Here is a 16632-nt window from a genome sequence, read left to right as displayed (position 1 = left end):
AATCGTATTTATTGAGCGCTTACTATGTGCAGAGCACTGTACTAAGCGCTTGGGAAGTACAAATTGGCAACATCTAGAGACAGTCCCTACCCGACAGTGGGCTCACAGTCTAAAAGGGGGAGACAGAGAACAAAACCAAACATACTAACAAAATAAAATAAATAGAATAGATATGTACAAATAAAATAATGATGATGGTAGTATTTGTTGAGCGCTCACCGTGCGTCTGGCACTGTGCTAGACCGACCGGTAGGAATCGTGAGAAGCAGCGTGGCTCAGTGGAAAGAGCCCGGGCTTGGGAGTCAGAGGTCGTGGGTTCAAATCCCGGCTCCGCCAATTGTCAGCTGGGTGACTTTGGGCGAGTCACTTCGCTTCTCTGGGCCTCAGTTCCCTCATCTGGAAAATGGGGATGAAGACTGGGAGCCCCACGTGGGGCAACCTGATCACGTTGTATCCTCCCCAGCGCTTAGAACAGTGCTTTGCACATAGTAAGCGCTTAACAAATGCCATCATTATTGTTATTATTATTAATTGTGGTGCTCAGCGTGCTATAGGTATTCAGTCAGTCGGATCAATTGAGCGCTTACTGTGTGCAGAGCACTGTACTCTTCATTCAGTCATTCATTCAATCGTATTGAGCGCTCACTACGTACAGAGCACTGTACTAAGCGCTTGGGAAAGTGCAATATGACGAAAACAGACACATTCCCTGCCCACCACGAGCCGACAGTCCAGACGGGGGGAATCAGCGCGATAATCGTGATTAAGAATCGCGGTGTTGGATAAAGCGCTTTCCAGGTGCCAAGCGCTGTGCTAGACTGATAATAATAACTGTGGTGTTTGGGAAGTGCTTACTATGTGCTAGGCGCTCTACTGGAAACTGGTGCTTGGTGAGCGCTTACTATGTGCTTAGCGCTGCGCTAGACTGGTGGGAATCGTGGTGTTCAGCCTGCCAGATAGACTGATGATAATCGTGGGGTTTGAGCCAGCGCTTACAAATAATAATAATGTTGCTATTTGTTAAGCGCCTACTATGTGCCAAGCACTGTTCTAAGCGCTGGGGGAGATACCAGGTGATCAGGTCGTCCCCCGTGGGGCTCCCCATCTTCATCCCCATTTTCCAGAGAAGGGAACTGAGGCCCAGAGAAGTGAGCCCGCTGTTGGGTAGGGACCGTCTCTATATGTTGCCAACTTGGACTTCCCAAGCGCTTAGTACAGTGCTCTGCACACAGTAAGCGCTCAGTAAATGCGATTGAATGAATGAATGCTTGTAGTGACTTGCCCAGGGTCACACAGCTGACAGGCAGCGGCTTGTCTTTCCACCGAGCCACGCTGCGTCTCTAACTATGTGCTGAGCGCTGTGCTGGGCGCACTGATAATAGAGAAGCAGTGTGGCCTAGTTGTTAGAGCATCTGGGAGTCATAAGGACCGGAGTTCTCATCCCGGATCTGCCCCTTTAATAATAATGACTGCATTTATTAAGCGCTTACTATGTGCAAAGCACTGTTCTAAGCGCTGGGGAGGTTACATGGTGATCAGGTTGTCCCACGTGGGGCTCACAATCTTAATCCCCATTTTCCAGATGAGGGGACTGAGGCCCAGGGAAGTGAAGTGACTTGCCCAGGGTCACCCAGCTGACAATTGGCAGAGCCGGGACTTGAACCCATGACCTTTGACTCCAAAGCCCGGGCTCTTTCCACTGAGCCACGCTGCTTCCTTGTCTGCGGCTCACAATCTTAATCCCCATTTTCCAGATGAGGGGACTGAGGCCCAGGGAAGTGAAGTGACTTGCCCAAGGTCACCCAGCTGACAATTGGCAGAGCCGGGATTTGAACCCATGACCTTTGACTCCAAAGCCCGGGCTCTTTCCCCTCAGCCACGCTGCTTCCTTGTCTGCTGCGTGACCTCGGGCCGGTCGCTCTTCTTCTCCGTGCCTCAGTTCCCTCGTCTTTAAAATGGGGACGAAGAGCGTGAGCCCCGCGTGGGGCAGGGTCTGGGCCCGACCCGATGAGTTTGTGTCTGCCCCAGCGCTTAGGGCAGGGCTTGGCACATAATAAGCGCTTAGCAAGCACCCCCTAAAGCGCTTAGAACAGTGCTTTGCACATAGTAGGCGCTTAATAAATGCCATTATTATTATTATTATTATTAAAGCCTGGGAGACGGCCGGGGCGTCACCCTGAAAGGGGCAGGCGCAGCCCAGCTTTGTTGAGCATGGTGCTCTGCCCACAGCAGGCGCTCAGCACAGCGTCCTGCACGTGGTAGGCGCTCAGTACAGCGCTCTGCCCACAGTAGCACTCGGGCAGTGATAATAATAATAATGATGGCGTTTATTAAGCGCTTACTATGTGCAAAGCACTGTGACTACTGGTTGAAGGGGTTGTCGGCTCCTCCAGGGCAGGGACCCTGTCGGCCCACTCTCCGAAGCGCTCAGTGCAGCACTTTGCGCACCAGAGGCGCTCACTATATCCCCTTGATCTGCCAGCTTCGGGAGGACGGGGCTCAGGTCTACTAAGTCGGCTTCGCTCTCCCGGCTGCTCAGGACAGTGCTCTACACCCAGTAAGCGCTCAGTAAATAGCACTGGGTATTTAGACCACCAGCTCGCCGTGGGCTGGGATCGCGTCCGCCCGATCTCTGTTGGATTGGATGCTCCCAAGCGCTCAGTACAGTGCCCCGTACACAGTCAGAGTGTAATAAATACCGTTGATTGGGAGCTGTCTACCAGTTCTGTGGGATTGGACTCTCTTAAGCGTTCAGTACAGGACTCTGCCCACGGGGAGCATTCAGTAAGTACCCTGGCTCCAAACCTGTCCGACCTGTATCTCCCCTAGTGTGTAGAACAGTGCTTGGCACATAGTAAGCACTTAAAGAGTACCATCATTACCATCATTACCGTGTTCCCAGCCCTGTACTAAGCGCCTGGGAGAGTCCAATCCAACAGAATTAGAATTATGTTGCCAACTTGTACTTCCCAAGCGCTTAGTCCAGTGCTCTGCACACAGTAAGCGCTCAATAAATACGATTGAGTGAATGAATTAGCAGACAAGGTCCTCGCCAGTCACGAGTTGAGGAGAAAGCGAATGTTTTGTTTCTACAAGTCTCCCTTTTCTTTTTCTTTTTCATTTCTTCTCCCCCCCTCCTCCTTCTTCTCCTCCTTTTCCTTCTCCTCCTCCTCCTCCTCCTCCTTTTCCTTCTCCTCCTTCTCCTCCTTTTTGTTTCTTTTTCCTATTTTCTTTTTCTTTCCCTTTTCCTTCTCCTCTTCTCCTTCTCCCTCTCTTCCACCTCCTCCTTCTTCTCCTACTCTTTCTCCTTCTTCTCCCACTCTTTCTCCTTCTTCTCCCTCCCATCTTCTCTTTCTCTTTTTTCTCTTTTTTCCCTTTTCTTCCTTTCCTCTTCTTCCTCCTCCTCCTTTTTCCATTGTGTTTCTTTTTCTGTGTTTTTCTTTTTCCCATCCCCTCCACCGCGGAGGGCTGATTCCTTGTTCCCTGTGGTGTGGGCACTGAGAGATGGGAGAGGTTGTTTGTCAACAAAGGGAGTGAGAGACAGAGACAGAGGGGGACTGAGGAAGACCACCCTGTCCCCCGAAAGAAAATCCAACTCCTTCTTCACCACGTGCCCAACCTGTGCCCACCCAGTACCCGTTTCCCCTCCCCAAGCCCCCTTCTCTTATTCCCTGTTGGAGGGAGGAAGGAAGGAAAGAAGGAAGAGAAATAATGAGAGAAAGAAAGAATGAGAGAGAGAGAAGTGGAAGGAAAGAAAGAACGAAAGAGGAAGGAAGGAAGAGAAATAACGAGAGAAAGAAAGAATGAAAGGGAGAGAAAGAAACGGAAGGAAGGAAGAGAAATAGCGAGATAAAGAAAGAACGAAAGAGAGAAAGAAATGGAAGGAAGGAAGAGAAATAGCGAGAAAGAAAGAACGAAAGAGAAAGAAATGGAAGGAAAGAAAGAACGAGAGAAAGAGAAAGAAACAGAAGGAAGGAAGAGAAATAACGTGAGAGAACGAAAGAGAGAGGAAGAAACGGAAGGAAGGAAGAAGGAAGAGAACGAGAGAGAAAGAATGAGAGAGAAAAATGGAAGGAAGGAAGAGAAATAGCGAGATAAAGAAAGAACGAAAGAGAGAAAGAAATGGGAGGAAGGAAGAGAAATAGCGAGATAAGGAAAGAACGAAAGAGAGAAAGAAATGGAAGGAAAGAAAGAAGGAGAGAAAGAGAAAGAAACGGAAGAAAGGAAGAGAAATAACGTGAGATAGAACGAAAGAGAGAGAGAGAAATGGAAGGAAGGAAGGAAGAGAACGAGAGAAAGAAAGAACGAAAGAGAGAGAAAGAAATGGAAGAAAAGAAAGAACGAGAGAAGGAAACGGAAGGAAGGAAGGAGGGAAGGAAGGAAGGAAGGAAGGGAGGAAGGGATGACTGATTCCACAGGGGAGCTGTGGGTAGCTGTGATTGTGTCTCTGGGTGATTGTGGGCCCTGTGGCATTGTGTTTCCGGGTGACAGTTGTGCGTGGGCAGTTGGGAGTCTGTGGGTGGTTGTGGGGCCGTGGGTGGCCTTGGGTCCTGGGGATTGTGTTTCCGGGTGACTGTGGGTACGCGGGGGATTGTGTGCCTCCGAGGGATGGTGTGTCCACAGGTGATTGTGCGCTTCCGGGTGATGGTGTGTCCGGTGTGGGGGGGTGATGGTGTGTCTGTGCAGTCGTGGGTCTGCGGGCGACCGTCCGTGCAGCTGTGGGTCTGCGTGGATGGGTGCCCTTGGGTGCTTGTGTGTGTGTGTGTGTGTGTGTGTGTGTGTGTGTGTGAGAGAGAGGTAGACACCCCCACGGCTGGCAGAGATAAGGCCTTGAGTCCTTTGTGTTTGCCCTTTCCCAGTCCTGCCCCCGGTTTCTAGTGTAATGTTTCTTCCCTCCCTCCCTCCCTCTCACATTCCCTTCTCTGTGGGTCTTTTGTCTCTCTCCCGTGGGTCTCTGGCTTCCTCCCTGGGTCCCTGACTTCTCTCTCCATGGGATTCCGGCTCCCCGGATCTCCGGCTCTCTCCCCGTGGGTCTCCGGCCGTCTCCCTGGCTCTCTGACTTTCTCTCTAGGCCTCTGACTTTTTCTCCCGGCTCTCTCCGGCCGGCGGGTCCCTGTCTCTCCCTGCGCCTCCCCGTCGCTCTCCTGCTCGGGGGGTGGTGGGGAAATCTTGGATTCTGGGCGATTTTGCCACTCTCAGAAGAAGTAGGAAGCTGCACACTTGACGCACAATGTGTGCTTTATACATGCATACATGACAAAACATATATAATGAGTGTGTGTGTGTGTGTGTGTGTGTGTGTGTGTGTGTGCAGGCGATTGCAGGTGAAGAATCTCCCATCATCCCCCTGTCTCTCCTTCCACCCTGTCCTCATCCCCCCCTTCTCCCTCTCCCTTCCGCCTCCTCTCCCTCCCCCCACTCCCTCCTCCTTCTCTCCTCTTCTTCCCCCTCCCCCAGTCTCTCCTGGGTCTCCTGCAGTTGTGTGTGTGTGTGTGTGTGTGTGTGTGTGTGTGCCTGCCTCACACACACCCCCCTGTCTTCCCTCATGTCTCCCTTCCTCCCTCATGTCCCACCCCCCACCCTGAGTTTCCAAATTTCCCAGAAAAGCGTGTGTGTGTGCTGTGTCACACCCTCGGATCTCCCCTCATCTCCCCCCCCCGTCCCTGCACCTGCCCCCCACTTCAAGGCCCCAATCTCCCAGAAAAGCGTGCGTGCGTGTGTTGTGTTTTGTGTCACACCCTCGGATCTCCCCTCATCTCCCCCCCTCCCTGCACCTGCCCCCCACTTCAAGTCCCCGAATCTCCCAGAAGAGCGTGAGCATTTGTGTCTGGGTGTGTGTGTGTCTCTCTCACACACACACACCAGTCTTCCCTCATCTCCCTTCCTCCTTGGTCGTACCCCCCACCCTGAGTTCCCAAATTTCCCAGAAAAGCGTGCGTGCGTGTGTTGTGTTTTGTGTCACACCCTCGGATCTCCCCTCATCTCCCCCCCTCCCTGCACCTGCCCCCCACTTCAAGTCCCCGAATCTCCCAGAAGAGCGTGAGCATTTGTGTCTGGGTGTGTGTGTGTCTCTCACACACACACACACACCAGTCTTCCCTCATCTCCCTTCCTCCTTGGTCGTACCCCCCACCCTGAGTTCCCAAATTTCCCAGAAAAGCGTGCGTGCGTGTGTTGTGTTTTGTGTCACACCCTCGGATCTCCCCTCATCTCCCCCTCTCCCTGCACCTGCCCCCCACTTCAAGTCCCCGAATCTCCCAGAAGAGCGTGAGCATTTGTGTCTGGGTGTGTGTGTGTCTCTCACACACACACATAGCAGTCTTCCCTCATCTCCCTTCCTCCTTGGTCGTACCCCCCACCCTGAGTTCCCAAATCTCCCGGAAAAGCGTGCGTGCGTGTGTTGTGTTTTGTGTCACACCCTCGGATCTCCCCTCATCTCCCTCCCTCCCTGCACCTGCCCCCCACTTCAAGTCCCCGAGAAGAGCGTGAGCGTTGTGTCTGTGTGTCGTGTGGGTGTGGGTGTGGATCCTTGTGGGTGTGGGTGTCCATCTCCGGCGACCCGTCAGTGCTCAGTTGGCGGAAAGGGGAGAAGCAGAGGCCTCTGGGCCGCCCGCCCGCCCGTGACCTCTGACCCCGCAGAGCCGCCCCGTCCTGGGCCGCCTGAGCCAGAAGGCCGAGCGGTTGTGTGTCGGGGGCCGGGTTGGGGGGTCCCGAGGGGTGGTTTGGAGCCGCCAGTGAGGTGACTGGGGTCCCCCCGCTGACCCCAGGGGTGGGCTCGCGGCGGGCGGGAGTGGGAGGCCTTTGGCCGGAGCCGATCCCGGGGTGGGTTCGGCCGGAAGGATGGAGCGGTTGCCAGGACGACGGCGGGACCCTCCCCACCTCCACCCCCACCCCAGGGCTCGGGTATCCGCCGGAGCGGCCTTTCCACGGGGACCCCCTTGACCCGGCCCCCCACCAACCAGACCCCCCAACCCGGCCCCTGCCCACGGCCTCGCCCCGGCGCTGCCCTTTCTGGGGCCCAGAGGATGACGCGCCGCAGGGGCGAGACCCGGCCCCCGGCCCTCGGCCCCCCAGCCCCCTGCCCCTCGTTCTTCCCAGCCAGGGCCGCCGTGCCAGGGCGGGGAGGGGCCGGGCCCGGCTCGGGTGGGGGACCTTCGCTCCAGAGAAATGGACTCTGGGCCGTTGTAAAACCATCAGGCCCGGCCTTGCCGTCTTCATGGCCACCATTTCTCCCTTCCTCCTGTCTCTCTCTGTGTCTCTCTGTGTCTCTCTCCCTGCCCCTCCCCCCTTTCTCCTCCATCTTCTCTCCTCTTCCCCCCCACTGTCTCTTCCTCCCTCCCTCCGCCCTCTTTTCCTCTTCCTCTCTTCTCTTCCCTCCCCCCCTCCTCCCATTAGAGCCCTCGGCCCCCGGCGGGGCTGGGGGTTTGGGGAGGTGGAGGCAGCGAGGCCGGGCCCGGGCTCAGAGGCCCAACTGTCCCCGAGATGGAGCCCGGTGGTCTTCCCGTGCCCGGGAATCCGGGTGACCGGACTCCCCCAGGGGACCCAGGCCGGGCCCGGAGGGTGGAGGGGAGTCCGGGGTGGGGCGGGTGGAGGGGCTGATCCTGGGGGACTCCCACAGCGGGCACGGCCGGGCATTTTCTGAGCACCCTCCAGGAGCGGGGCACTGTACTGAGCACTCAGAGGAAGCCGTAACGAACAAGCGAGCCTCCACCTTCGTGGTCCGGGAATGGTGTTTTTTGGGTGCCCTCCGGGAGTGGGGCACTGTACTGAGCCCAGGCCCCGGCTCCGCCACCTGTCTGCCGTGTGACCCTGGGCGAGTCACTTCCCTTCCCTGGGCCTCAGTGCCCTCATCCGTAAAACGGGGATGAAGACTGGGAGCCCCACGTAGGGCAGGGACGGGGCCCGTCCCGAGTAACTTGCGTCTCCGCCAGCGTTTAATAGAGTGTCCCGTACGTAGTAAGCGCTTAACAGACACCATAAAAAAAAACAAACCACCACCCCGATTCTTATCGTCACCCAAGGCCGCACGGCGGACGGGGATTCGAACCCGAGTCCCCGTACCCGACACGCCCGGCCCACCGGGCCCAGCCGCCCCGAGTTCGGGGTGAACTGCGGAAACAATGTGTTCGCTTGAAGACAGAGAGAGACTGTCAGGGGGAGAGAAAGAGTGTGTGTGTGTGTGTGTGTGAGTGTGTGTGTTTGTGCGCGCGCGCCAGTGCGGAGAACAATTTCAATGATTGTCCTTCAGTGTCCACTACAGAGATGTCTTTTCCCACTAGGCTGTGTGGGATGGGGGGAGGCGGGATGGAGGGAGGGGGTCACCTTTAACGTGGTTTTGGGGGGGGCCTGGGGGTTCTTTGAGTTGCGAGGGTAGGTTGGACCCCCCAGTTGTGTGTGTGTGTGTGTGTGTGTGTGTGTGTGCGCGTGCTGGGCCCTGATACACCTAGTATTATCCCCTGGGCTGAGTCCTGCCACTGTGACCGTCACTGCCACCGTCACACTAGACTGGGAGCCCGTCGTCGGGTAGGGACCGTCTCTACCTGTTGCCGACTTGGACTCCCCAAGCGCTTAGTACAGTGCCCTGCACACAGTAAGCGCTCAATAAAGACGACTGCGTGAACGCCACCGGGAATCCTCCGAGCTGGGCCTTCCCGCCCAGAATCCTCCGGGCTGAGCCCTGCTGCTCATTCAGTTCACTCATTCGTATCTATTGAGCGCTTACTGTGTGCAGGGCACTGGACTAAGCGCTTGGGAAGTCCAAGTCGGCGACATCGAGAGACGGTCCCTACCCGACAACGGGCTCGCGGGCTAGAAGGGGGGAGGCGGACAACAAAACACGGAGACGGGTGTCGAAGTCGTCAGAACAAATAGAATTAGTCTTTTAGACTGTGAGCCCACTGTTGGGTAGGGACTGTCTCTATATGTTGCCAATTTGTACTTCCCAAGCGCTCAGTACAGTGCTCTGCACACAGTAAGCGCTCAATAAATACGACTGATGATGACTGTCTCTATATGTTGCCAATTTGGACTTCCCAAGCGCTTAGTACAGTGCTCTGCACACAGTAAGCGCTCAATAAATACGACTGATGATGACTGTCTCTATATGTTGCCAATTTGGACTTCCCAAGCGCTTAGTACAGTGCTCTGCACACAGTAAGCGCTCAATAAATACGATTGATGATGATGATTAGAGCTAGACGCACATCATGAACAAAATAAATAGAATAGTAAATATGTACAAGGAAAAGAGAGTAATGAATCTGTACAAATACATATACAAGTGTCGCAGGGAGGGGGGGATGGGGAGGAGGAGGAGAGGATAAAGGGGGCTCAGTCAGGAAAGGCCTCTTCTAGACTGTGAGCCCGCTGTTGGGTAGGGACTGTATATGTTGCCAACTTGGACTTCCCAAGCGCTTAGTACAGTGCTCTGCACACAGTAAGCGCTCAATAAATACGATTGATGATGATAATTAGAGCTAGACGCACATCACTAACAAAATAAATAGAATAGTAAATATGTACAAGTAAAAGAGAGTAATGAATCTGTACAAATACATATACAAGTGTCGTGGGGAGGGGAAGGAGGTAGGGCGGGGGGGATGGGGAGGAGGAGGAGAGGAAAAAGGGGGCTCAGTCAGGGAATAGATGAATAGACTGTGAGCCCGCTGTTGGGTAGGGACTGTCTCTATATGTTGCCAACTTGGACTTCCCAAGCGCTTAGTACAGTGCTCTGCACACAGTAAGCACTTAATAAGTACGTTTGAATGAATGAATGAATGAATGAGAGGCCTCCCGGAGGAGGTGAGCTCTCAGTAGGGCTTTGAAGGGAGGAAGACGGCTAGTTTGGTGGACGGGCAGAGGGATTGGGGGCATTCCAGGCCGGGGGAGGATGGAGGCCGGGGGTCGACGGCGGGACGGGCGAGAAGGAGGCACGGGGAGGAGGGGAGCGGCGGCAGAGGAGCGGAGGGGGTGGGATGGGCTGGAGAAGGACGGAAGGGAGGTGAGGGGATGGATGGACAGCCTTGAAGCCGACAGCGAGGAGTTTTTGCTTGATTTGGCTATCCTGAATCCTCTGGGCTGAGCCCTGCCACCCTGAGTCCTGTGAGCCGGGCCCGCCTGCCACCCCGAATCCTCTACTTGGTTGGTTCGGTTGTCCGTCCCACCCCCTTCTAGGCCGTGAGCCCGCTGTTGGGCAGGGACCGTCTCTGGCCGTTGCCGACTCGGACTTGCCAAGCGCTTAGCGCAGTGCCCCGCACGCCGGGAGCGCTCGGTCCGGGGGATGGGATGAATGGATGAATGAAGGAAGGAAGGGGGCCAGACCCTTCCCCTGGGCGGTGGGGCCCCCCTGTAGCCGGTGAGCGTGTGAGGGGGCGGCCTTGGAGGCCGGACACGGGCAGGAAATGGCAGGAAGGGCCCCTCCTTCCCTCCTCGTGTCCCCCACCACTCCCCAGGGGACCCCCGCCCCTCTCCGTCCGGCCCCTTTCCGCTCTTTGAAATCTGACAAATGTGAGGAGTCGTCGGTCGTCGTCCCCCCAGCCCGGGAAGGTCGGTGGGGAGGGGAAGGGATGATGGAGGGGGCCCGGGTCCCCTCATCCCCGTGACGGCCCACCGCAGGAGGAGACGTCGGTGAGCAGCGAGGATTTCGACCTGAACGAGGCCTCATGGACGTCGGCTGAGCCGCGCCTCCTCCACGCAGGCCTCGGCAGCCCCCCGCCGGACCCCGCCATGCGCAGCCCCCAGGGCCTCCACAGCCACGACGACGGTCAGTCTGCCTCCCCCGGCTCCCCCCATCTCACCGCCCCCCCATATCTCGCCGTCGCCATCATCGTAACCGTCGTGATCATCGTAGTATCCGCTGAGCGCTCACTACGGGCCAAGCAGCGCGGCTCACCCGTAAGGGCCCGGGCTTGGGAGTCGGTTCTCGTCCCGGCTCCGCCGCTCGTCCGCTGGGCGACCTTGGGCAAGTCACATCTCTGGGCCTCGGTTCCCTCATCTGGGAAATGGGGATGAAGACCGTGAGCCCCACGGGGGACAACCTGATCACCTTGTATCTCCCCCGGCGCTTAGAACAGTGCTTGGCACCTAGTAAGCACGTAACAAATGCCAACATTATTATTATTAAGAAGCGTTCGAAGAGCCCACTGTTGGGTCTATATGTTGCCAACCTGTACTTCCCAAGCGCTTAGCACAGTGCTCTGCACACAGTAAGCGCTCAATAAATACGATTGATTGATACAAGGTCATCGAGGTGGACCCAGTCCCCCGTCCTACGGAGGCTCGCCGTCTCCATCCCCATTTTCCAGAGGAGGGAACCGAGGGCCAGAGAAGGGAAGGGACTCACCCGAGGTCACCCAGCAGACAGATGGCGGGGGCGGGATTGGAACCCGTGACCCCTGACTCCCAAGCCCGGGGTCTAGCCACTAGGCCACGCCGTCCATCTCCCCCATCTCTCTGTCCGCCCCCCATCCCTCCGATCCCTCCATCTCCTCATATCCGCCCCGGGGAGGGGGCGGGGGGTTGGTGACCTCTCGTAAAGAGTCCGCGGCTGGGACCCGGAGGGACCCGGGTTCTAATTCCGGCCCCGCCACTTCATTCGGTCGTATTGACGGAGCGCTCACCGTGTGCGGACCCCTGGGAGAGTCCGGTACCACAGCAGACGGACACACTCCCTGCCCGCGACGAGGCGACGGTCTGCTGGGTGACCCTGGGCCAGTCACTTCACTTCTCTGGGTCCCTCGTTGGAAAAACGGGGGGTGAAGACGGGGAGCCCCACGCGAGCTGTACTGAGCGCCTGGGAGAAGACGGGCGGGGAGCTCGCGGACACGCTCAGTGGTGTTTCTCAAGCTCTGGTCGGGTGGGGAGCACCGTAGTGAGCGCTTGGGAGAGGACAGGGGAGCGTGTAGGACCGTTCGGCGGTGTTTATCGAGTGCCTGTTGGACGCAGAGCACTGTACTGAGGGCTTGGAAGAGGACAGGGAGCATGCAGGACCGCTCGGCGGTGTTTATCGAGCGTCTGTTGGACGCAGAGCATTGTACTGAGCGCTTGGAAGAGATGGGGAGCCTGTATTCCCGCTCAGTGCTATTTATTGAACGCCTGTTGGACGCGGAGCATTGGACCGTGCGCGTGGGAGAGTCCGGTAGAGTTGGTCAGTCAGTCAACGGTATTTATTGGAGACAGAGTATTGTCTTGAGCTCTTGGAAGCAGACTATCAATCGGTGAGATTTATTGAGCGTCCACCTTGAGCACTGTACTGAAGGCTTGGGAGAGTCCAATCCAACAGGGCTGGCAGATACGGTCTGACGGTGTGTCAGTCCACCGGTGCTATTTATTGAACGCCTGTTGGACGCAGAGCTTTGGACCGTGCACGTGGGAGAGTCCAGTAGAGTTGGCCGAAGCGGTCGCCGACCTCAAAATGCCGACGGTCAGTCAGTCAACGGTATTTATCGGAGACAGAGTAGTGTCTTGAGTGTTGGGAAGCAGACATCAATCGGTGAGATTTATTGAGCATCCTCCTTGTGCTTGGGAGAGTCCAATCCAACAGGGCCGGCAGATACGGTCTGACGGTGTGTTAGTCCACCAGTGCTATTTATTGAACGCAGAGCGTTGGACTGCGCGCGTGGGAGAGTCCGGTAGAGTTGGTCGAAGCGGTCGCCGACCTCAAAATGCCGACGGTCAGTCAGTCAGCGGTATTTATCGGAGACAGAGTAGTGTCTTGAGCGGTTGTAAGCAGACTATCGATCGGTGAGATTTATTGAGCGTCCTCCTTGTGCAGAGCACTGTACCGAAGGCTTGGGAGAGTCCAATCCAACAGGGCCGGCAGATGCGGTCTGACGGTGTGTCAGTCCACCAGTGCTATTTGTCGAGCGCCCGATCTGTGCGGATGACCGTAATAATAATAATAATAATAATAATAATAATAATCATAATAATAATAATACCATTTGCTAAGCGCTTACTATATGCAAAGACCGTACTGAGCACGACGGCTGCCCGCGAGGAGCCCACGGGGCAGGGAGACTGACCCGAAAATTAGTCGAGGGTCGAGGGGAGCGACGGAGCTAAGAGCGAGAGTGACCGCGGCCCCGGTGAAGCGCGTACACTATGTGCCGTGCGCTGCGGGGAGGAGGTGACGGCGGGTCGCGTGCGAGCGCCCCGGATGGTTTGGCTGAGTCGGGGGGCCGGAGGAGGGCGGGGTACCAACAACAATGATGGCATTTATTAAGCGCTTACTGTGTGCAAAGCACTGTTCTAAGCGCTGGGGAGGTTACAAGGTGACCAGGTTGTCCCACGGGGGGCTCACGGTCTCAATCCCCATTTGACGGATGAGGTCACTGAGGCCCAGAGAAGTGACTTGCCCAAAGTCACCCAGCTGACAAGTGGCAGAGCCGGGATTCGAACCCACGACCTCTGACTCCAAAACCCGGGCTCTTTCCACTGAGCCACGCGGCTTCTCTGGGGGCGGGTTGCGGGTGGAGAGGGGGTCGAAGGCCGTGGGCCGGGAACGTGGGTGGGTGGAAGGAGATGCCCCCCAGAACTGAGGTGGGGGGGTGATTAGAGAAGCAGTGGAAAGAGCCCGGGCTTGGGAGCCCGAGGTCGTGGGTTCTAATCCCGCCTCCGCCACTTGTCAGCTGGGTGACTTTGGGCAAGTCACTTCACTTCTCTGGGCCTCAGTTCCCCCATCCGTCAAATGGGGATGAAGACTATGAGCCCCACGTGGGACAACCTGATCTTGTGTTCCCCATAGTAAGCGCTTAACAAGTCCTGCCATTATTATTATTGTCAGCTGTGTGACTTTGGGCAAGTCACTTCACTTCTCTGGGCCTCAGTGACCTCATCTGTCAAATGGGGATTAAGACCGTGAGCCCCTCGTGGGACAACCTCATCGCCTTGTATCCCCCCCACAGCGCTTAGAACAGTGCTTTGCACATAGTAAGCGCTTAACAAGTCCTGTCATTATTATTATTGTCAGCTGTGTGACTTTGGGCAAGTCACTTCACTTCTCTGGGCCTCAGTTCCCCCATCCGTCAAATGGGGATGAAGACTGTGAGCACCACGTGGGACAACCTGATCACCTTGTAACCCCCCAGCGCTTAGAACAGTGCTTTGCACATAGTAAGCGCTTAACAAGTCCTGCCATTATTATTATTGTCAGCTCTGTGACTTTGGGCAAGTCACTTCACTTCTCTGGGCCTCAGTTCCCCCATCCGTCAAATGGGGATGAAGACTATGAGCCCCACGTGGGACAACCTGATCTTGTGTTCCCCATAGCAAGCGCTTAACAAGTCCTGCCATTATTATTATTGTCAGCTGTGTGACTTTGGGCAAGTCACTTCACTTCTCTGGGCCTCAGTTCCTCCATCCGTCAAATGGGGATTAAGACCGTGAGCCCCTCGTGGGACAACCTCATCGCCTTGTATCCCCCCCACAGCGCTTAGAACAGTGCTTTGCACATAGTAAGCGCTTAACAAGTCCTGCCATTATTATTATTGTCAGCTGTGTGACTTTGGGCAAGTCACTTCACTTCTCTGGGCCTCAGTGACCTCATCTGTCAAATGGGGATTAAGACCGTGAGCCCCTCGTGGGACAACCTCATCGCCTTGTATCCCCCCCACAGCGCTTAGAACAGCGCTTTGCGCATAGTAAGCGCTTAACAAGTCCTGTCATTATTATTATTGTCAGCCGTGTGACTTTGGGCAAGTCACTTCACTTCTCTGGGCCTCAGTGACCTCATCTGTCAAATGGGGATTAAGACCGTGAGCCCCTTGTGGAACAGCCTCATCACATTGTATCCCCCCCACAGCGCTTAGAACAGCGCTTTGCACATAGTAAGTGCTTAATAAATACCATCATTATTATTATTATTATTCTCTGGGCCTCAGTGACCTCATCTGTCAAATGGGGATTAAGACCGTGAGCCCCTCGCGGGACAACCTCATCGCCTTGTAGCCCCCCCAGCGCTTAGAACGGCGCTTTGCACATAGTAAGCGCTTAATAAATGCCATCATTTTATTATGTTGGCCGGGGGTGGGGGGCAATGTGTCAGCTTCTCTAGGGGAGCCGGGGTCAGAGGTCATCTCCATGGCGGCCGAGGGCGGGGGCGCGGCCCCCGGGTGACTCAGTGGCCCTTTGTCCCCGAGGGGGTGGGGCTGGGCCTGGGCAGGGAAGGGGAGGTGGATGGGGGTGACCCCAAAATCCATTTATCAGATTACTGATCGCTTGGGGGATCCCAGCATAATAATAATATTACTGGTATTTGTTAAGCGCTTACGATCATCATCATCATCATCATCATCAATCGTATTTTTATTGAGCGCTTACTGTGTGCAGAGCACTGTACTAAGCGCTTGAGAAGTCCAAGTTGGCAACATCCAGAGATGGTCCCTACCCAACAGTGGGCTCACAGTCTAAAAGGGGGAGACAGAGAACAAAACCAAACATACTAACAAAATAAAATAAATAGAATAGATAGGTACAAGTAAAAGAAAGAAATAAATAAATAAAAAATAAATAAATAAATAAATAAATAAATAAAGCCCAAGTTGGCAACATATAGAGACGGTCCCTAGCCAACAGCGGGCTCACAGTCTAAAAGGGGGAGGCAGAGAACAAAACCAAACATACTAACAAAATAAAATAAATAGAATAGATATGTACAAGCAAAATAAATAAATAAATAAAAAATAAATAGATAAATAAATAAAAAATAAATAAGTAAATAAATAAATAGATGAATAGATAAAGAAAGAAAGAAAGGAAGAAAGAAAGCCCAAGTTGGCAACATCTAGAGACGGTCCCTACCCAACAGTGGGCTCACAGTCTAAAAGGGGGAGACAGAGAACAAAACCAAACATACTAACAAAATAAAATAAATAGGATAGATATGCACAAATAAAATAAATAAATAAATTTATTATTATTATATTATTATTATAATTATATTATATATTATAATATTATATTATTATAATTATTATTTATTATTAGCCAGTACCTGGCTTACTATGTGCCAGGCACTGTATATGACAGTCAGTAGAGAAGCAGCATGGCCTAGCGGGTCGAATCCGAGCCCGCGAGTCCTGGGTTCTCATCCCGGCTCCCCTACTTGTCTGCTGTGTGACCCTGGGTGAGTCACTTCCCCTCTCTGGGCCTCTGTTCCCTCCTCTGGAAAATGGGGATGGAGACCGGGAGCCCCACGGGGGACGGGGACCGTGTCCCACCCGATTGGCTTGGATCCACCCCGGCGCTTAGTACAGTGCCAGGCACGCAGTAAGCGCTTATTAAATACCATAAGTATTATTATTAGGACTGCTTCTGCCGCTACTGCTTTCGTTGTGGCTACTCAGCGTGGCTCAGTGGGAAAAGCCCGGGCTTTGGAGTCAGAGGTCCTGGGTTCAAAACCCGGCTCCACCACTCGTCAAGCTGGGTGACTTTGGGCAAGTCACTTCACTTCTCTGGGCCTCAGTTCCGTCATCTGGAAGATGGGGATGAAGACTGTGAGCCCCCTGTGGGACAACCTGAGTCATTCATTCATTCAGTCGTATTTATTGAGCGCCTACTGTGTGCAGAGCACTGGACTAAGCGCTTGGGAAGTCCAAGTCGGCAACATAGAGAGACGGGCCCTACCCAACAGCG

At 54.8% G+C, this 16632-nt stretch overlaps 1 protein-coding gene across 1 annotated transcript in view; it reads left to right on the top strand.

The window, feature by feature from the left end:
- LOC119931791 (nucleolar protein 4-like) overlaps window positions 1-16632 on the top strand; it is a 42031-nt gene that overhangs the window by 2195 nt on the left and 23204 nt on the right. Inside the window, exon 2 of the mRNA XM_038750692.1 lies at window positions 10615-10762. Within this exon, the coding sequence (XP_038606620.1) occupies window positions 10615-10762 (148 nt within the window). The remainder of the gene's footprint in view (window positions 1-10614; window positions 10763-16632) is intronic.

Source organism: Tachyglossus aculeatus, chromosome 8 (genome assembly GCF_015852505.1).
Source record: "Tachyglossus aculeatus isolate mTacAcu1 chromosome 8, mTacAcu1.pri, whole genome shotgun sequence".
In the NCBI taxonomy this organism is placed as follows: domain Eukaryota; kingdom Metazoa; phylum Chordata; class Mammalia; order Monotremata; family Tachyglossidae; genus Tachyglossus; species Tachyglossus aculeatus.
The sequence above is the reverse complement of the archived record's forward strand: the minus strand, read 5'-3'. Positions and strand labels throughout refer to the sequence as shown.